Source organism: Peromyscus eremicus, chromosome 17 (genome assembly GCF_949786415.1).
Source record: "Peromyscus eremicus chromosome 17, PerEre_H2_v1, whole genome shotgun sequence".
In the NCBI taxonomy this organism is placed as follows: domain Eukaryota; kingdom Metazoa; phylum Chordata; class Mammalia; order Rodentia; family Cricetidae; genus Peromyscus; species Peromyscus eremicus.
The window spans coordinates 35513593-35535771 of record NC_081433.1 but is presented as its reverse complement, the minus strand read 5'-3'; the positions used below and the strand labels follow the sequence as shown (position 1 = coordinate 35535771).

The window sequence follows — 22179 nt, the reverse complement described above, 5'->3', positions numbered from 1 at the left end:
GTTGACTGACATCTGTGGTAGGGTTTAAATAAAAGAGGAAAAGAGACGTTTCAATAGTATGAATAAAGTGAGTAATTTTAGGAAAAGTATCTATGGAATTGTTTGCTCGTTTACTACAATGTAGTAAATTTCTTTATAAATGAGGATTGGCAACCTTTAGACTGTGCATTTGATAACCCTTTAAGCTTATGTGAGTTTTCCACTTTAAATTCACTTCAGATAAAAAAGAAAAAAATCAGTAGAAATTACATGGAAGAGACTTTAAACTCTCAATATTTAACATATTGGAATGTCGTCAGGTTTCAACTAAAACTGGGTAGACAAAACACAGATAACACTCTGACTTACAAAGTGAAAACACGGTACTTTTAAGGAAAATGAAGTTCCCGTAGTAACTGAAACTGTTGACATGAGACACTTGCCCTGCTCCTCTCCCTCCAAATCTAGGAAACCTTGCCTCTCCCACCTAAAAGGTGTTTGTTGACGTGTCCTTGGTGGAAGAATCCGAGTGTTTACTGCTGGAGATGCTTGAATGCTGTTTTTTTGTTTTCGTGTGTGTGTGTGTGTGTGTGTGTGTGTGTGTGTGTGTGTGTGTACATGTGTGTGCATGCGGAAGGCCAGGGTTGATGTTGGGACACATCCTTGGTTCCTCGTCACCTTCTGTAGAGTCTCTCAATCAAACCTAGAGCTTGCTCTGAGGATTCCCTGCCTCTGCCTTCCAAGGCAGGAATTATCAGCAGACCATCAAGCCTACCCTCCTTTACATGGGTCCTGGGGAATATGAACTGGTCCTCTCACTTGCCACTTACATGGCAAGCACTTTATCCACTGGGCCACCTCACCCCCAGCCCTGTGTGTGCGTGTGTGTGTGTGTGTGTGTGTGTGTGTGTGTGTGTGTGTATACTGTGTGTGCAGTCAAGTGTGTGCACGTGCTTTTGATGGTCTACACAACCACTCCCCGAGTGATGATTTTTACATCAGGAAATTTCTAGATCCAAATCAACTGGAAACTTATTAAAAATGGAAGTTCTCAGGCCCAACACAGACCTACTCAGTCAGAAATTGGTGCTGGGAACCAGCAGCCCCCATAATATCTAAAACAAGTAACGAAAAGACATACAAATATTTTCATATGCACTTACACTGTGAACATATACTTCCCCAAATGAAAGCCACCAAACACGAACTATTTTAATAACAGGACAATAAGGAGAAACACATCACACCGCTGACAGTCACTTCAAGTCACAAACACAAAACACAAGCACTTATACCTTCTTTATTCACCGTGTCAACGACAGCGTTGACAAGGTGTATTACAGTCACTATGGAAGCTTGTAAAAAGGCACAAAAGGAGTCAATTAGGAAAATCCTTATTTAGTAGAAGACAGTGCATCAAATAAAATTCCTTAATCTAATGCAATTTATCCCCTAATTAAAGAACTCACAATGAATGCTTTGAGACCATTAGATAATTATGCACGACCCCTGCACTCTCCCCACTAGTTATGGGTCAGGACATTTCTAATCAAGCTATAGGCTTGTTACTATTAGTCAAGTGAATGAAGCGGCCATGTTTTAGTGGATGTTAGGGGAAAAGCTTTGGCTAAGTATTTTCTACAATTATAATTATGGATTATATCAGGGGAAAAACAATTCAGATTTACATCTCCTGGACAAAAGATTACACATTCACGGAACGAGTATATTGCCCGAGAATAAGGAAATCTAGGGAGATACATGTGCAACATGTATACAACATAAACTGGTCATGTTCCTTTTGCTTAGCATGTATTTCTCATCTCACAGATACTGTCTAGACTCCTTTTTCATTTGGTTTAAAGTACCAATGTCAACATAAATGTGCATGTAAACAGTTGGTACATTCTAATCCTGGGATCTAATGACTCTTTTACCTAATACATGGAAAAACAAACAAACAAACAAAACCTTCCTGCTGTCTGTAAGGCTCATATGAGGGGAGATGGAGAGATTTTCCTGAATTAGGTGGGTGGGCTGAGTGAACTGGACCAGCCTGTAAAAGGGAGCCGTCCCAGCTATGGTTGGAGCTTGGCATTCTTACTACAGGTACAGAATGGGGAGCCAAATGAACCGTGAAAGCTAAAAGCCTTAATTAGCAAGAAAGTAAATGACTTCTAGGCACTGGAGAAACAAGAAAAGCAGGAGAGCTTGAGGAGATGTGGCCCTACTTGGTCCCGAGACACAGTGGACTCCTAAACTGCAGAACCACACAAAAACCGCCGGTGAGCTCTTGCGTGGCTAAGCGTTAACTCCTAGAGTGGCTCAGAAAATGACAGATGGAATGTTAAGTGTGGACTCGGCCCTTGAACTTTATGACTGAAAATGACTGATGTAATGATAAAACACCTGCAGTCCTAGGCAGACCTTCCCTCACACCCTGTCACCTAAAAATTAACTTCCGTAACTAACCTGGCAATGACTTTTCAAAAGCGTCTAAATATTGTTAAGACTAAGGTTTAAAAGAAAAGAAAAAACAGAACAAAACAAAAAACCAGACTAGAAAAAGAAGAAAATACTGACAGAATTCTCAACAGTATTTTTGAACAGCATGTAAGGGCTAAAGTATAAATCACATAAGCTGGCAACATAAACTTTTGAAAACTGAAACTAATGAAAAAAAATGATCCTGGTTTGTTCTTGTTGGTTTGATAAGCAACAATATATCAAATGTTCTCCACCAGTAGTAAGCAAGGGTGTGCTTTACATAATGTTAAAACATGCTTGAAATCTCCAAGAAATAGAATATACAGTCACCTCTAATGGGGAAAGGGGCTCTGCAGAGTTTTATACACAGGCAGACGCAGGGACCCACAGATGTGATTCAGTATTATACTCTGGTCATGGGCTATGTGACTTTGAAACTGATAGTTATTAGCACATTTCTTCTTTACAATGATAAAATAGTCTTCATATGTAAACCCACTGCATTTTTACACATGGAGAAAAATTAAAATGGAGCCTACATATATTCTGAGATTCAATCAGTTCCAGGAGACAATCACTATCACAGTACTGATAACTTTCCATACATGTACTAACACAGCAAAGCTGTCTATCAGTGCAGTCCATCCTGGGAAAACCAGATTAAACACAACTGGTGTCCTCGACCCCACTGCCAAACCTTCTTCATTAGAAATATAATCCGACTTACTAGCCATCTCTTAAACTCTGCTCTCAGTCAGTGTGCTCTGATCCAAATGGGAGCTGGGGCAGCAGTGGGGGGTGGGGAGGAGACAAATAAAACCTTGTAATACCAAAGGTGTGACGGAAAGTGAACATTTCAGACTTCTACACATCTTTTCTCAGAAGGTGCACAGACGCGCATGTGTGCAGTGCACGGTCAGAAGGAAAAATAAAAAAACAAAACCAAAGCTTCCATAACAGTTACTGTTATGCAAAAAAAGTACAAATAATACAAGAGTAGCCAAACAGGTGAAATGAGCTATTTTTTTCTTTCCTATTGATATAGTTAAAACAGCACTTCAGTAAGAACTCTGTTTTGTTTTGTAAACTAGGGACTGAATCCAGGCCCCTTGTCTATACTAGGCAGGCGCCCTATGACTGAACTAACTTTAAATATTGCAACAATTCATGCAACTAGTACTTATACCATAGTATACATTTACGCCAAGGGGAACATGGGACATTTTCATACTTAATTAGGGGACCCGGTCCATCTACATCACTATGTAACACAATGGACATCAGCAGCATTTCAACATGGCCACAGCACCACGTCATCGCCCAACACTTACCATTGTCATCACACGACTCTGACTGGAAGGAGCTGAGGGACTGTACCTCCGACAGGCTCTCCCGGGCGCTGTATGGCTGGGAGGGCTTTTCCTCCAGGGGCTTCTTGGAAAGACAAGGATCAAGATCCACCACTTTGGCTGAAAGGAAGACAGGACAGGCAAGCAGTGAGTTCTGAGTTCCCTCCGGTTCACAGTTTAGGAACAAGCACCTGAGCTGAGCTAGGATCGGAACTACGGAATGGAGGAGAGAGAGAGCTGGAGAAGCATCCTAGAAACAGAACACTAAAAGGGCCTACGGTATTCTCAAGGGACTCAACAAATTAGATTTCTCCATAAATAAGCCTATATAGAGTAACTGATGATGAATTTAAATTTGTCCTAAAATTGCGTGCGCGCGCGCGCGCGCGCGCGCGCGCACACACACACACACACACACACACACACACACACACACACACATCTTTTTCTAAATCTTCAGGTATATGCTAAGCCACTAATATAAATACTGCTCATATGCTCATATGAACTCAACTACCTTGTCTGGACATATTAAAAAATTAAATAGCATAGAAATAACCCGTTATTATATAATGATCATAAATATAATAATAAATATATAATTATAAATAAATTATAAAATACTAATAAAAATTAGTTAGCATAGACTACCCATTATTTCTTGTTATAATAAAACACCCCAAATCATAGCTGAGAAGGTGTGTTGGTTACAAAAGTGAAACAATCTTCCCCGAATATTACTTAGAACATGATTAGATCAAATTTATTAAAATAACTCCAAGCTCCCAATCCCAGCCAGGAACTGGAATATCCGAATGAGTTTTCACGACCATTTCAGATTGGAAAGCATTATCCTCAGCTCCATAAATACAGCAGAGCCAGCAACCTCAATGCCACCTCAGTGGCCATTTGGAGAGCTGGAAAACATCTTCTTACCATCATAGTCAAAGTCCCAGCTGGGCTTCTGTATGGAGTCACTGTCTGAAGGAGAATTGGAAGGTGGTGGCGGAGGCAAGTTTGGAGCCACGCTGCACACAGCCACAGCTTTGCGGTGTCCGTGCATAGACTCGGGGTTGAAAGTACTGAATTCGGGATGCTCGGGGATGGCCGAGCCTTCAAAGGAATTTCGGTCCAGATTGTTTCGGGAGTCACTGGGAATGCTTGGAGTGTAGGAAATAGGGCGGACAGGCACCTGGGGTGGTATGTCAGAGTAGATGTTCTTGTTCAGCTTTGAGTCGAAGTAAGGTCTCTGTAAGAAAGCCGTGGTTGGCCCCAAGCGCTTGTCTTCCGGCTCGGCCTGGGGTTTCTTCTTCCGGCTGATCATCTTACGGCAGAGGACAAACACCACCACCAGCAAGAATATCCCGGCTATAAACACAATAATTCCTATTCCTTCCGCCAGTCCAATGTTCCACGGGGTGGACACGTACAGGTTGGGAGTGGCGTCTTCACAGTGTCTGCCTCTGTACTCGTGGCTGCAGTTACAGTGATAGGAGCCGTGGGTGTTCTCACAAAGGGCCCCGTTCCGACAGGGGTTCCCAGCACACTCATCAATGTCGCTCTGGCATCTGCCAAGGAGAAGGAGGAGAGATCTCTGAAGGTGACATCGGAGCACACCAGTCCTGCAATCCTCCAGAATAAACACTCAACACCACCACTCCTTCACAAGAGAGGCCAAAACAAAGCTAAATGCGAAGCGATCAGAAAACAACACAAACAGGAACTAGAACAGAAGGCCTTTGGTAGACGACTTAGTCGTTGGGCCATGCGCTGAATGTACATTTGAGAGGGAACCATATCAAGCCAATATCTAGCTGCATTGTTCCAGAATTAACAGATTACTAAATCAATTCAATAGGCTACAGCATCAGTCTGTTTCAAGGTCTGACGGTTCAGCCTATCACTTAGAAACTGGGAAGATGAAGTGCATTTTAATAAGTAGTGTGTGCTGCAAACTGTTCTCATAGGCCAGACTAAACTTCAGTGAAAATGGTCCTGTTTGGGATTATGGCAGCCTGTAAGACCTGTGAGGGGACAGAAAACACACTTTCCCATTTTAAAACATTATGCCTTCCCGGATCTTCCTCCTGAGCACGTCACCCTCACAGCACAGATCACACAGTGAGTCCCTGCTGCTTTGCTAAACGGGGACACATGGGGCTGTTGTGTACATCGCCTCCTCACTTCTGAAGCTCTTTCTCATTTGAAAAAAAAAAATATCTATTAGCAAATCATGAGCAACTAGAATAAAATCTCTGAATACTGGTATACTTTTGTCAAACGTATAGGAACATTTACTGATGAGGATCAGAAATACCAACTAATGAATCGGGGCCACATAACTAATGGCGGGATTCAGGTTTATAATGACTGCAAGAGGAAAATGACATAGAATAACTAGGGGCAGGCCACGCTAGCAGCCTAATGAGACTGAGCGAGGCTTATCTAAATGTTCTGTGCGAGGCACTTAAAAATTACATGGACCCAGCAGCTTTTTGTTGTTGTTGAGACATGGTTTTACTACACAACCCTGGCTAACCAGGAACTCACTATGTAGACCATAGAGGTCCACCTGCTTCTGCCTACTGAGTACTGGGATTAAAGGAGTATGCCACCACACCTGACTCTATTAACTTTTAAAAAGGGAATTGACAAATGATTTGTCAAATATAAAACTGCATCTGAAAGCAGAGTCTCTTGTGCACTTTTTCCTAAAATATATAGATGCATATTTTTCGAGAACTCTCAATGTCTAAATATCCAAATCATAAGCAATTCTTGTGCTCAGACTGGGGGGTTACAAAAGAGAAAACCAGCAACATTTAGATGCTGGATCAATGCTGGTACAAAACGCTGTGAGAAACCATCATCAGAACCTTCTCAAGGATAGACGACACTGTGTCACAGGTCATCACATAATGAACGCAACCAGTTTACAAGCATTTGCTACCTGCCAAGGACCCATGCACTCTTTATCTATAAATAATAGCTCTACAGGATAGATGCATGGTTTCCCAACTTTATATTAATCTTTTGGATACATTCTTTTGTCTCAAAGACTTTTTGTCTGTGAGTCACGAGGCCACTGAGAATCGCCACATTCCGAAGCGATGCGTGTAGGTGGATGAAGTCGTGTTCATGGTCAGGACACTGTGGAGAGGTGCAGTGGATAGGAAGCGTGAAAGAAGCCATTTACCTTTCTCCCCTAAAGCCCGAGTCACACTGACAGACAGCACCATCCAAGCTGTCAAAACACGTTCCACCGTTTTTACAGGGTTCATCTTTGCAGTACGGACTAAGCTGACATCTAAACAAGGGGGGGAAAAAAAAACAACATGCAAAAAACCCTCATGAGTTCACTGCGAATAAAGACACGGAACAAAAAGCATTAACAAGCGAAGAACACAGTGAGCTCTCCTATGCAGAATCCCACGCTTTAAAATAGTTAACCTCACAATTCATTAAAACAAACAAACAAACAAACATACCTCTGGCCAGTGTACAACCCCCTACACTGGCACACAAAGCCTCCGTTGTCCACCACACACGTTCCACCGTAGAGGCAAGGGTTGGAGGAACAGGGGTTGATGCTCGCCTCACAGTATATCCCTATGTATAAGGCACTGCATTTGCAATAATAACCTACACAGCAAAAAAGAACAACAAAAAAATAACCAGGCACTCGATGACCAGAAAATGTTTCATTGGCTTTTACCTTTATGCTTAAGTGAAGATACAATTCCCCAACATCTAAGAAAAGCAGTAAAATTCCCATTCTCTCTGAGTAAAGAGCTATCCACATGGGTAAGCCTCCTTTCTACTCCCCACGGGTGGAATAGCTCTTATCCAAAATTCTAGAACCGGAAATGATCTAGACTTTAGAGCTTTTTAGATTCAGGAATATTTTTTTTTTAAATATAGATTTTACTGGTGGAACATTTCTAAATTGGAAATCTGACACCCCCAAATGCCCCAAACCCTGGAAATTTGAATAATACATTGGCAGTCAAAAACTACTGGATTTTGTAGCATTTTAGATTTTGGGTTTTAAAATTTAGCATGTTCATCCTGTATAAGCTAAAGAGAGAAGTCAGAAAATATTTGTGACTAGATTTAGTTAATGATAATTACATAAGGCTAGTGGGTCAAATGTACAGAGCATCTGTGAATATACACACAAGCAATACCATTCAACGTGCTTACACCCTCAAGGTGTAAGCCTAAAGGTATGTCTTTAGGGAACTTGGCAAGACAGTTTGTCTTTGCTCCCTTAAAGGCTGGACATGGCCCTAGACCATCTTTGGCCATAGTCACTGCAGCAGGAGGAAAAAGAACATGGGAAACAAAAAACACTGGTCCCTCAGACTAGCCCCAAGTCACAACACACACTGCTTAACTCTGACTACACTATCTGTGACGAACACAAGAAGCGATGACATCATCGAGGAAAAGGAGGCACACCAACGCTACTTGGGAAAAATTGCTTTTAAACGGACACGTGGGCAACATCTGAGCGACTGTAGCTTTAGGAAGCCTACCTCCAGTCGGAGAGGGATTGCAGACACCTCCATTCTGACAAGGGTTACTGGAGCAGTCCTCTGTGGCTGTTAATAAGCATCCGTGAGATAAGTCCACCCATTCCTCGATGTGTGCGTAGACTCTTGGCTTGCTAGTGAAAGGCAGCTCCTGCCCATTCAAATAAATAGAGTCCATGCAGCCCCTGAAACCATTGGCAATTTGGGTGTTTCTTCCGTGCTTTGTTCCTTGCTGGCGGAGGTGGCCACCAAAAAACACATAGTTATCCAGGTTCAGGGTCTTCAGGGCCCCCGGGGCTGTGCCTGATGCAGTGTGGACCTCATCCAGAACCAACTTAGCATAATTCCCCTCCACTTCAAGGGACACCGCATGCCACTGCCCATCATTGACTTGAATGCTCTGAACGGAGACGATCCCAGGGCCACTTCCACAGTCAAATTTGTACTGTAGCCTTCCGGCATGAATCTGCAACAGAAGAGATACCATTCAAACTAATCGCATACAATCTTCAGTGTTAGTCTGTGCAACAGCCAAAGGAAGGGTGTGTTGAGTGAATGAGGGCCAAAAGAACATTAACTTGTGTTTAGGTGCTAAAGAGCACAAACTCATTTATCGATTTATACAGATGACAAAGATGGATGGTCTGGGGGGCTCCTGAATATCAATCGCACATCCAAAAATAACATGGAAGGGACTAGTGATTAACTAACTGTTCATTGAACACACGCAGTATATACATACACACAAAATATGTACGATCTCTGTATAAACTATGGTAATATTAGCAAGATATAATGGACAAACTTGAATGTTAGCTGTCCCATGTCTAGAAAAATGTTTGTTAAAGAACATCAGAATTAAATTTCTATGCTACTGGGTAGCAGAAAGAACTTCTGATCCCACCCATGCGTCAAAAGTTATCAGGCCAGGAATCCTGGAGACGTGGAATAAACCCATCTTTCTTCCTTTGTTTTTACATGGAACAATCAGAACACGAAATAGAATATAAATTTACATTTATAAAGTCTCCCATAGTCTGAGGTAAAAGGATAGACGAACACATACCTCCAAGATACTGTAGTCAGTTCCTCGAGCATACATCACAACCGCATGGGAAGAATAGGTTCTCAGCCGCATGGTCAATTTCATCTCTAATTTGTTTTCATTTTCCATCAGACGATATTTCACAAAGCTGTTTCCGGTAAAAGTTATGGATGAACTCCCTACGGATTACAGAGGAAAAATTCTATCAGCACCAAGCCTGAGCATATTAGTAAAAGTATGATCCCCCCTCCTTCCCCAGAGGCTGATTTTCGTTTTCTAAATGTAAGATGACAGCAATGAGAAAAATGTCTATCAGCTTTAACAGACAGCACAGCGCAACTGACTTTTCCACGTGGTAGAGAAGAAGAGCACCATATCACGAAGAACTAAGTTTTAAAGTAATAACAGAACTAAATATAAAAACCGTTCTGTGCAAGTCATTATGAGGCAATTTCAGAAAATAGTGATGTAGCCTCAAGGTGATTTGGCAAAACCTGCCAAGCAAAACACAAAACAATCCGCCATCCTTCAAAGAAGATGAAAATCGTATCGGCCTCCAGAAATGAAAACTAAGTTATGCAGAACTGACTAAATAAAAATTCAATTTCAAAATGACAAAAGGCACATTTAACAAAATAAAAGGCCAATAACAAGGGAGGGTAAACTGCCATAGGAAGCAGGTTAATATCCATAATTCATAAAGAGCTATACACATTCAGAAACAGGCAGCCCACAAGGCAAGCCACACAAACAGGGAATGCTAACACCAACTAATTAACAGGGATTCCTTCCATATGGCAGCAGCCAGCGAAGTTAAAATCTTAAGTAAACATTCCAAGCCCACTAAGGAGGAAATATGGTTTTTAATTGAAAGCTTTCAATACAGGTAAGAGAATGAGACATGAGACCTTTATGGATGTCTGGGAAAAAATTGGAATTATTAGTTCAACTTTTTTGGACACTGATAACAGTATTATCTAAGTTTTTTTTTAATGTATTTAATTTTTGATAGCTGATTCTAGTTTCAGAAGATCATGGAACAGGGGGAAATCACCAGCATGGAAATTTGAACTTAAAAGGGATTTTTAGCAGGAGAGACGCATTACAGTCTCTATACATAAAGAGTGGTAACTAAATCCTGGCCCAGTCTTTAAAAAGAGTGAGGATTACAAACGGGCTGGGAACATGCCCTTAATAAGCTAAGCAGGGGAATAGAGCAAGAAGTTGAGGACTGTGGGAGAAATCGGGATTAGAGAGAAAAAGAAAAATGAAAAAAAAAAAAGAGGATTACAGAGAGAAAAGGGAAAAAATGAAGCTCGGAAGATTATACAGCCATTGAGCAGGGACTTAGCAGATAGCTCAGGAGGCTCCACTCTCCTTGTTCACCTCTATACACTCAGCTTGTGATCAGCAACGTGCACATCATTCTTTACTCCAATACAGAAAACAATTACCGAAACATTGTAAGGGATGGTTCGAAATGAATTTACACTCGGTCATGGGAGCGCTCACCTGGACATTTACCAAAGCCACCCCCGGGGCACACACAGCTGTACGTCTCCTCTCTGGGGTCAGCGACACATTCAGAGCCTGCAGGGCATGGGTTTTCTTCACATCCATGGATGGGTGGGCACTTCCCATCTTTATTTAGGAAAACAAGAGGAAGAAAAGAGAGAAAACAGGAATTAAAAATATATATATATCCCTGCTGTTCTTTGGAATTTGTTTATTTTTTGTGGCACTGGAGGGTTGAAACTCAAGCACTCTTCCCCTGGCTTACATTTATCTCCAGCCCTTTTTAATTGTTTCATTTTGAGATGAGATATCATTATGTTGCCCAGGCTGACCTGGACTCACTATGTAGCTAGGGTAGCTTTGAACTTATAATCCTTCCAAGGAGCTGGGATCACAGGCCTATATTACCCCACGCCTGGCCATGAAACATTCTTCTTCTAATTAAAAACAAACACACAAACAAACAAACAAACAAAACACTTTTTAATTTAATTTAAAAAAATTATATGTGTACGGCTGTTTTGCCTACATGGATGTTTGTGTACCATGGGGGGCCTTGGTGCCCATGAAGACCAGAAGAGGGCGTCCCTGGAACTGGAGTCACAAACATTGACCTGGTATGTGGGTGCTGTGAATCAAACCTGAGTCCTCAAAGCCATCTCTCTAGTGACTCCAAGATAAAATATTCTTTAGCACTCACCCCCACACACCCGTGTGCCCTTACCTTTGCAGAGACACACAGCCGTCCTGTGGTGTCGGGGAGTCACAAAACTCAGCCTGGCTGTGCTGTGAGTGGACATAACGTTTTCATCCACGGAGATCTTCTCATCACAGAACTTCCACGGGCAATCCAGCCCTGCACAGAGCTTCTGGAACACATCCAATATCCTCACACCAATGATCTCCTCCACGTCAGTCACGGAAGCATTAATCTTGAGCAGAAGTTGTTTGGTTGAGACCTGGGTGCCGCCCGATTTCTCGACAAAGAGTAAGACGTCTAGGTGCGAGTGGGCATCGGAGGGCTGCAAGCTGACAATCTGTATGTCGTTCTTCCGAACACCCAGGATGTTCCGTAAAGCTCGCTGGAAGTTGCGCCAGTAGTCACCGACGAATTCTTCCGGGGTGAGATTGGCAAAGCGAATGGCAATGGTGTGGTTCAGCATCTCCTGGGTCACTTGCTGGATATGCACGGTGATGTCAGCCACCGTGGTAAACTTCCCATCCGTCACGCTGACGTTCAGGATGTACTGGCCGATATCCAGCTTTCTGTGTGCGATCAGCTTGCCCCCCGTGCTGGACACCGAGAACAGACCGTCCATGTGGGGATCCAGACTGTACGTCAACGTGTCGTACACGTCCTGGTCAGTGGCGTGGACCTTTCCTATGACCCCACCTGAGTATTCCTCTCCAAACGCTGTGATGAAAATCTCCAGCGGCAAAATGGCAGGAGGGTGGATGCTTTCCTCAATGACCCTAATGTCGATGTGTGTCAGCGAGGACAGCTGAGGTTTCCCGTTATCCGCCACCTACAAAAACAGAAGTCATCCCCTGTCATCATTACAACTTCCCGGGAAAAATCCATGAGTTTGCCTACGCAACCCTATCAACGGTTCGATACTCATTTCTCAACAGCAGCCCGCCAAGGAAAGGACAACTGTTCTGTCACTTGGTCATGCGGACACTAAGGTCCAGCCTGCCTAGGAAAAGGCAGCCTAAGTGCTACCGAGACAAAACTGGAAGTGCACTCGAGCAAACAAATTACATCCCCTTTTGTCTTCCCGTAACATGGAAGGCAGCCGTCTAAATACACAAAGGCAACCACCTGCAGCTGTTCTTCCCACACCCGAGGGAAACCGCGAAGACCCGTAATACCTTCACATGCAGGAGGTAATGGTCCCTCTCCTTCCTCTTTATGGCCGCTGCCGTCAGGAGGACACCATGCTGGTTCACCTCAAATGTGTTGTCATCGTTGCCGCTCACGATGGTAAAGAAGAAGGGGGGGCCATTGTGAGACGAGTCCTTGTCTGTCACTACGAGCTTCAGGACACTGAAACCCACGGGCTTGTTCTCCTGCGTCACGTTAAACACACGGAACAGAAGGCTGTCAACACGACCGTGCCGATATGGCAAGGGGCACGTAAGAGACAAGGAAACCTTCTTGCTGGTGAATGGAGGAAGATGGACGTGAGGCGGAGGCATGAAGGAAATGGGAGAGGGGAGAGGACGGGAACACGCCGAGTGAGAAGCGGACACAGGAGGGGTAAGGTCCAAGAGGGGTGGAGAGGGTGGAATAGGACCCATGGGGGTTAGGAGAGAAGTAACAGGGAAGAGGACAATGGGGAAGGGGGCGGGAAATCAATGCATTAGAAGAGAATTAATCCTAGGACAGTGAGGATATCTTTTTGTAAAAAAGGCAATGAAAAGGAGTGATAAAAATTGACCCGTGCCTTAGAAATGTCTTTTCTATACTAAGAGGGACTCCTCTGATTTCTTCTTTCCCAGATGTTGAAAACATGGTCTTTGGAAAGGAAGGCTATTTCAAATGAGGGTCCGGGGTCCGTGAAGGATGGAGGAGGCCACACAGCCCCCGGGCACACCACCCACTCACCTGGATGATGACACTGTAGTTGTCTCTGGAGAAGAGAGGCGCGTTGTCGTTGACGTCGGACACGTCGATGTTCACTGTGGTTGTGTTGACTCGGGGCGGACTGCCGTTATCAGCAGCTTGCACCGTCAGTGTGTAGCCTGAGATCTTTAGTTAGGGGAAAAACAAAAACACAGCACACCCATTCATCCGTATGGGGCCAATCAGCTGGGAACCACTGATCGTATGTACCAAGCCCTTTGTCTCGGCAATTCCCTAAAATCAAAATGAAAACTCCCAACCAGTGGGAGTGAGTGTATATTTACTATTTTCACAACAGAAACAGTTATCAACAAGAAGCAGGTTCTCTGATGTCTGCCGTTCGGGTCTTATTATTAAAGTGCCTGATCTTAAAAAAACAAAAAACAAAAAAAAACCTCATAGTCCTATTAGAAATAAGAAGACAAATTATGCAAATGATCAGAGGAAACTGCCGACCCAGCTCCCATGCTGTCACCTCTGTAATACCAGAGGTGTCACCTCCCCAAGAGGCTAAACCTTGCTGAGCCAGAAGTTGAGACACAATTCTAACACCTCAAGACATGCCGGGTCACCGTCGCCTTCAATTTCACACCTGGATTATACTTGGCCGTCTAAATCCCTCAAAGGTAATATTGGTGGCCTCTTGCAAAAGAAATCAAGTGGAGTGAGACGGCTCCACGGGCCGGGGCAGCTCCCGCGATGGGAACTTTAGAGTAAGCATTGGGAGAAGCCAGGAAGATGGCTAAACCCCAGAATACCGCCCTGCAGGGCAGCAGCCCCGCAAAGGTGTTCAACCATAACAGCCTTGAGAACGCCACAGGCCACCCCCTCTACCGTCTCATAGTGGATACCACTGTGTTAATAATTACTAAATTTCAGTCAGGTATGGTGAAAGGGACCTGCGACTCCAGCATTCAAAAAGCCAAGGCAACAATATGGTGAGTTTGAGGGCAACCTGAACTATACAGCAAGATCCTGTGCTTAAAAAAAAATCATATTTTACTCTGCCTAGTACAATAGATTTTTCTATGTCTAACCAGTCATGTTTCACAGACTCTTAAGCAATTCAGAAAAAACAAAACAAAACAACAAAAAACAACCAAAAAAAAAAAAAAAACCCACAAAAAACTGAAGAACTGAAACTTGAATTGACTTTCAAGTATTTCTCTCTTAGCATGTCATTTCCTAAGATGAAGGTTCCTTTTTGGGACTCCACATCAGACCAAGCGGATATGGACGCATGCTTTAGTGCTTCGTTGACAGTTTAAATTCCGGTTTCAAACTCACCGTTTCCCGGTCTAGGGGCTTGGTCACCTTCACCTCTCCTCTGACGGGGTCGATTGTAAATGGACTTCCTTGGTTACCATCTATGATCGAGTAGTGGATATGACTGTTGGAAGGGCCATCGGCATCATCGGCCACAATCTAGGAAACATCACTCTCATTTAGCAAACAGCGAAGGCAGGGGCGGAAGAAATAACAGCTACTTGTTTTACGGCAGTTACTTCAAGCCAGTAACTGGCTCCACAAGGACCTTCTTAATTTGCAGCGGTGAGGATTCCCATGGCCTCACGGCGACCAGGTAAGTGCTCCACCACTGGCTAAGCAATTCCAATGCTCTAACATACTTTAAACAGGACCAGCAGAAGAATTAGAATGATTTTACTAATTGCTCCTTTAAGATCCAGAAGAGGCAAGCTGGGGATTGGGGGGTGGGGGACGGGAATCTACGCACTGTAATGACAGACTGCTCAAGAGCCGCGTCTTCGCCGACCACCGTGGTGTAGGTGTCTTGGCTGAACACTGGGGTGTTATCATTGATGTCTGTGACGTTGATGTTCACAGTCGCCACGTCACTTAATGACGGTGTGCCCCCATCAGTGGCTTCCACGGTCAGGTAATATTCATGGGAGCTTTCATAATCCAGGTTCTCAATGATAAATATGGCCCCTGTATGGAGAGACAGAACTACTTCTAGGACGCTGTAATTCCATTTTTTCTTATTACAACATGAGTACCTTTAAACACGTTTAGTTCTCATTAAAAAAAAAATAACAAAAACAAAAACTTCGTACATTTTACAGTTTAATTAAATAATTATAATTAGGATTTTTACCCACCCAACAACCCCATTCATTTCCTTTATTTTCCTTATATTCCTAGTGACATCTGATTTTCTGTCCCCATCAATTATGCTAGCTATAATGCTTTAAAAATGATGGTAGTTCTTAATTCCTTCTTTGATGTAGTTTACTACAAACTTTAATAAATTCTTTTAAAAATTCAATTCAGTGCCTTTTGGTTTCTTTCTTCTTATTATTGCCATGCATGTCCTTTTAAAGAGAAGTTCCCAAGATAGCTCTCCATTTGGTATTAAATGTCCCCTCTTAGAATGATGGGATACGGGTTACAGGGCTTCTAATACCAGCAGCTAGGAGGCTGCAGCAGGAAGACTGTACCTTTGAGACCAGCCTGGACAACACATCGAGATCCTGTTTCAATAAACAATCAAATAAATAAAATAAAATCCCTACTGATTTAACAACACTGGCAACACTTCGTCTTGGCTCAATCTAGTCGATCCTACTTGAAAAAGTAATTGGTACAAAATCCTAAAGACATTTTCTATTAGATATTAAAAAATACATTGCAGAATACCATCATCAGACACCTATTCTTCATCAGAAACAGTACACACAACATTTAACTAAGTGCAGTCTGAAAGAGTAACGTCTTACAATGTCCTGAGAGTTAACAGGTATTTTAGAGCACAGGCTAACACAACTACACCACTACTCACCGAGCAGGAGTTAGTAATGGCTGACCCATAACACTGCCAGCTCAGTGTAATCCAGTCTCCTTCAACTAGTGTATGTAACCAGCATAGTAAAGAAGTCAACTTAAAGAACTAACAGATGTCCAGTATAGGAATTGAGAGAGGTCAAAAGGACAGTGTGACTGGGGAAGCCATTCCACATGCCTTTGATATCCGGATAAAATGAGTAACTACACGAAGTTCATCCTGTCTTGGAAAACCAGGAACACTTTGCATCATCAATAGACTGGGTAAGAGTCAATAGTTTTCTCCATTGGCTTGTAATTTACAATGGACACGCCAGAAGGTAGTCACCATGTAGAATTAGAGTATAAAGTTTCCCAAACCATTTTCAATCCCACTTTAAACAATAGAAAGAAAACTTGAGTTTTATCTCCTTAAAACACCCACTGACTGACCACAGGGGACCCACCCATCACCTAGCACGAAGTGAAGGGCGAGACAGACCCAGCCCGCAGTACAGAAGGAGGGCTTCCTCGTTTCCAGGGCAGGTTACCTGTTTTAGAATCTATGCTGAACTTTCCATGTTCGTTTCCACTTATTATGGAGTAGGTGATTTCTGCATTTGCTTCAATATCCCGACTTGCGGCATACACCTGGAGAACTTCCGTCCCGATGAGAATGTCCTCAGACACGGTGGCACCATATTCCCGGTACTCAAACACAGGGGGGTTGTCGTTTATATCCAGAACGGACACAACCACAGTGCCAGTCGCTGTCAGTCTCCTCGGCAACCCTTGGTCCACGGCTTTCAAAGTGAGAGTATAGACTGCCTGCTGCTCTCTATCCAAATGTTTTTCTAATTGGATAATTCCAGATGCCTCGTTAATGGAGAACTGCCCATCAGCAGAGTCGATCAGTGAGTAGGAAATCTTTCGATTCAGTCCTGCCAAAACATGAAATCCTATGAAGTTTCATAGTAAGAAATGTAAAATTTTTAAAATGTGAGGCATTTTTAAATGATAAAATGCAAACAGATATAAAGACACCCCCCACTCCCCGCCCCACCATGTAGATGATCTGAAAACATACCCTGAATTACAAATTTATAGACCTGAAATATGATCTCTAGATGTCTGACTTTTTAGGCTCTCATTTATACTACATGGACAGTAGCCAAGCCTTTTTCAATGTGATATTTTTTATTAATTCTCTGAGAATTTCATATACGCATAATATGTATTTTGGTAATATTCACCCCCACTCCTAGCTCCAGGTCCACCCCCATGTTCCTTCCCATCTTCATATGCTCTTTTCTTTCTTTCTTAAGAAATAATTCACCATGTTCAACCTGTGCTGCCTTTACTTAGGGGTATGGGAGCCCCAGCCAGAGTGTGGGTGACCAACCAGGGCCCACAGCCTTAAAGAAAACAGACTCTCCCTCCAACAGAAGCCATAAACTATCAATAGCTCCTCAGCTAGGAAAATAGGGGGCTCTTCAGCCCCTGTCCCTTCCATGCTGGAATCTCTAAGTCTTATTAAAATGAAATCTATTTGATATTTAGCTTCAGTGACAAATTATTTAAAATGTGATTTTTAAAAATTCAATATTAATGACTCAAGACGATAATTTTATTCTCTATTATTAGAATGTTTGAATGCATACACTTCTTTTCTTCACAAATACTTTTGAAAATTGGTAAAACTTTAGCAATGGGCTAGAGAGATAGCTCAGAGGTTAAGAACACTGGCTGCTCTTCCAGAGGTCCTGAGTTTAATTCAAAACCTTTAGCAATACAATACTTGCTTGCTCTGTTCCTGTGACACTGTTAACATCTTTACATCACTACAGATTCCTTCACAAAAAGTACCTCAAGAGACTGAGGACGAAGTCAGCAAAACACTGGCCAGTCATATGAAGGCTACAAGTTCAATCCCCGACCCCGGAGGCCAATCAGTTAATAGTCAATCACCACAATCTTAGAGACACACCAGCTACACTGCAACAGGCTGTTCACTGGGTGTAACAGTCAAGACTTTAAACATTTACGGAAAATGACTTAGTTACTGTCATAACAACAACACAGAGCTCCATCATGGGCACGAGGAAAAGAAGATGGTCAAACACATTCCACGAGAGTGCGTTCCACCATGGGGTCCCCACAGCCTTCTGCACACCCCCAAGGGCAGAACATCATCTCCTCGACTCAGGGTACCTGCATCTGCATCAGTGGCCTGCACTCTGGTCAACAGTGTCCCAGGCTCGGTGTTTTCGAACACGGTGATGGTGTATGGATCTGCAGTGAATTCAGGGGCATTATCATTCACATCTTCTAACGTGAGCACAATAGTAGCTTGACAGGATCGTCCCCCTCCATCGGTGGCCTTGACGAGGAGATTATAAACTGCTTGCTCCTCACGGTCAAGGAGGGCTGACGTCCTCAATTCACCTAGAAACAAAGAGAAGTGAACAGGGACGCTGGAGATTTAGGATCTGAACCACGATTACCCATCATCTTTTTTTCTCCTACAATTATAAAAGCTGAACCACAATTCTCATTTGGGGAAAAATAATATCAACAACCACCTTGCCAAGTTCAAAAGCTTAAAGAAAATATGGATCACTTTCTGTTGTATTTTAAAAAACGGCGGGAAGGAGTCACACCATACAACAGGTCCCACGTAGGAGGTTTATTGAGGGGAAAGGGAGAAAGCAGGGGCAGAGGAGGCAGGGACGGGTCCCTGGGGACGAGGAAGGGAAAGAGAAAGGAGATGGGAGGTGGGCAAGGCCCACCTTTTATAAGGAAAGGTAGCGAATGCACACAAGGGGTGCTCTTAGTGGCTGCAGCTGAGGTTATATATCCTGTCAGGACCCTAAGGGCAGGCCAGTACAGATGCCTAAATGCTAACACTTTCATTATAGAAAATGCCAATTATAAATTTAGGTCCATGAGTTTAAGAGACACATTATATAAGTAAAGCAGAGGCTTTGAGATACGCTCTGAGTTTTTTTTCTAAGAAACTGTATTAACTTCTAAATCTTAAAGTCCTTAGTTGAAGTAGATGATACAATGGCTGCTCATTTTTATCTCATCCCAACTTTTACACTCTAAGTTGCTGTTTAGATTTCTATGATGTCATTTCCACAGCATCAGAATGAATTTTAAAAGAGGAAAGGAAAATGTAATTTCCAGTTTTGTGCATGATCTCAAGTCACCCACCTATAGGAAATACATAATTAAATTAGTCCCAAATCCCATCCTTACCTGTGTCTGGGTTTAGTTTGAACTTTTCTGCACCTGAACCAAATAAAGTATAAGTAATCTCCGCGTTGGACCGGATATCCGCATCTGTGGCAGAGACCTGCATGACCAGCTTCCCAGGAAGGGCGTCCTCAGGAATGGTGTCAGCATATAAAGTCTACAAGACGTTAAACAACACTGTTATAACAGAAGCATTCAAAGTGAGCAGCGACTGCCAAGGGAATGATGGAAAAGAAATCATTTCATTTTGGCCACAGAAAACGTGGAAATGAGTGAAGTTAATACTCGGAGAGCCTTTAAAATGATCGTCCTTATAAAACAGATGTGAAAACCAAGGAGAGCCTGTAACAGGCACCAGCCCCTTATCCGTTGAGTCTGGCCTGACATTCAATCCACAGGATACAAAATAGGATGTGCTGCTGAACAGATTCACATTTAATTCAAACACTTAGGAGAAAATGTGAAGTGGTAGCCCAAATTTATCCAAAACCTAGAGGAAATACAAAGCTGTTACATTATATTTACTTAGTCTGAAGCGCAGGGATTTACTATGTACAACCAACTGTTCATCACACAAAACCAGATAACTGTAGTTAGAAATGTCCTGCTCATAGGGAGGAAAACCGGGATAGGCGCGGCTCAGGCATGTTGGTCAGCCTGCCTGGTTTCCGCTTTCCTCACATCTGCCTAAATCCTCACACAGTTGGACACTTGGTTCCAGTTCCAATTATCACATTAGCCATGCCATAAATAGAACGTAAGGGAAAGGGAATACGCTTCTGTTGCATTACTTCTTAGTAAGAGCTTAATATAGGGACATATATTTTATGGTTCACAAAACTGGGTATTTTGTAACAGTGATTACTTTAAGTGGTTGTGCTCCCAATTATATTATTACCTAAGGCAGAGTGGTATGATAGTTAAAAAATATGAATGGGGTAAAAATGTTTTATATGTGTGTGTATGTGTGTATACTATATATAGAGAGAGTATATACAGAGAGTATTATGTGTGGGTGTTCCGAAAGAACAGATACATAGCCCGTCACAGTTATCAAATATTGTCATCCAAAAATACAAATATACTCTGGAATCAACAGCTCATCCCTCCGATATCAACAGCCGCACTTCCCCTGATAATGAATTTTGTGTTTACTTCTCTGAGAACTTGTGGCAATTCTCCTACTTCAGCCAAAAGGGCTGGGGGATCAGGGTGTGCGCCACTATGCCTGGGGCCTTTTCCATGGTTGCTAACAGATCCCTCCACGGCTGGCAAATGAAGCTGGTATTCCCCACACCTGCCCTCACTCTTCACACTGCAAGGCTTTCCATCTCCTCCTGGTCATCAGAGTGCTACCTTCTAAAGGTTAAACCCAGCTCTGCCGCTGGGCAGCTTTTCATGGCTCAGCTCCAGAGATTGCCCCTGCTACGGTTCCATGGCCCCAGTTAAATTGGATCCAGCAGCAGCAGGTCATTCCACTGACCTCTTGGTTTCTCTGGTGTGAACAGCCAATGCCTCAAAATGGTCTGTTCCAGCACACCTGTGCTGTGCAGGAAAAGCTGTTGGCCAGATGTCTCCCCATCCCCCGAACAACTGAATCCTCAAATGAAGAGATTATCTTCATAAAAAGTTTAGAGAGCAGTTTTAAAGTCAGATACTAGTATAAGGGGCCGACACCTTACAGTATTTTAGAAAAAAGTTCTTGACCAATTTAGCATGCCAAGTAGTCTTGACACTTTCTCAAGTCCTGTGCATGTGACTCTCCTCCACCTCAACAATAAGCAACCGTAACACAAAACATGTGTGAACTGCAAGGCCCCCGATGGCTGCCCTACGGAAAGGGTGGAAGAGACGCACACTGGTAATGTACAATCCTGACGTACAATGTACACCTACCTTCTCACAAACTGGACTGTTGTCGTTGGCGTCCAGAACCTTCACCTCCACTCTGGCTTTGGAAGAGAAGGTCCCATCAGTTGCTGTGATGGTCAGAAGGTAACTGTCCTTCTGTTCCCGGTCTAGAGGTTTCTTCACGTAGACCTTCCACTCATTCTGTATATTCTCAACAGCAAACTGTCCCAAAGCATCCCCTCCTAGGAAATTAAAAGAGAGGAAGACAATGGCCAACGCTGTTGGGTTAGAAAGTGAACTAAGTAATCACGAGAAAAAAAACTACACAAAAAATGTATGACATTATGGTTTAAAGGGGATTTAAGACTACTGACATTATAATTAAATTTGATGCATATTAGCTTTTCTTTTATTTTGTTGCTGTGGTTTTGTATTCTAAGATGGACTGAACTCACTATGTAGTCTACCAGACTGGCCTCTAACTTACAGAATCCTCCTCCCTCAGCTTCCTCTGAGCTGGGATTACAGGTGTGTGCTATACATATTGCTACATATGACCTTTCCTTTTTATAATAACAAAGCATCAGCAACATCTCTATTCAAATATGAGATTAAAATTTATCAAACGTAAAGAGTGATAATTTAGCTTGCAAAAAAACCTATACTTTTTATTTCCTTTGAATCGTATTTATTAAATAGTAACTATAAAGTTTAACAGAGTAAGTCACAAGAGTCTTGGCTGAAACAGCTTTG

General features: G+C 42.8%; 1 protein-coding gene across 1 annotated transcript in view; it reads right to left on the bottom strand.

The window, feature by feature from the left end:
• The window catches only part of Fat1 (FAT atypical cadherin 1), a 122051-nt gene that overhangs the window by 3322 nt on the left and 96550 nt on the right, over positions 1-22179 (bottom strand). The window contains exons 11-26 of the mRNA XM_059245074.1: positions 21472-21668; positions 19579-19732; positions 18529-18762; positions 16869-17258; positions 15272-15486; positions 14824-14961; positions 13519-13662; positions 12783-12980; positions 11635-12436; positions 10908-11036; positions 9417-9574; positions 8354-8816; positions 7304-7457; positions 7012-7122; positions 4752-5383; positions 3798-3935 (exon numbers count right to left, since the gene is read on the bottom strand). Of these exons, the coding sequence (XP_059101057.1) occupies positions 3798-3935; positions 4752-5383; positions 7012-7122; positions 7304-7457; positions 8354-8816; positions 9417-9574; positions 10908-11036; positions 11635-12436; positions 12783-12980; positions 13519-13662; positions 14824-14961; positions 15272-15486; positions 16869-17258; positions 18529-18762; positions 19579-19732; positions 21472-21668 (4257 nt within the window). The remainder of the gene's footprint in view (positions 1-3797; positions 3936-4751; positions 5384-7011; positions 7123-7303; positions 7458-8353; positions 8817-9416; positions 9575-10907; positions 11037-11634; positions 12437-12782; positions 12981-13518; positions 13663-14823; positions 14962-15271; positions 15487-16868; positions 17259-18528; positions 18763-19578; positions 19733-21471; positions 21669-22179) is intronic.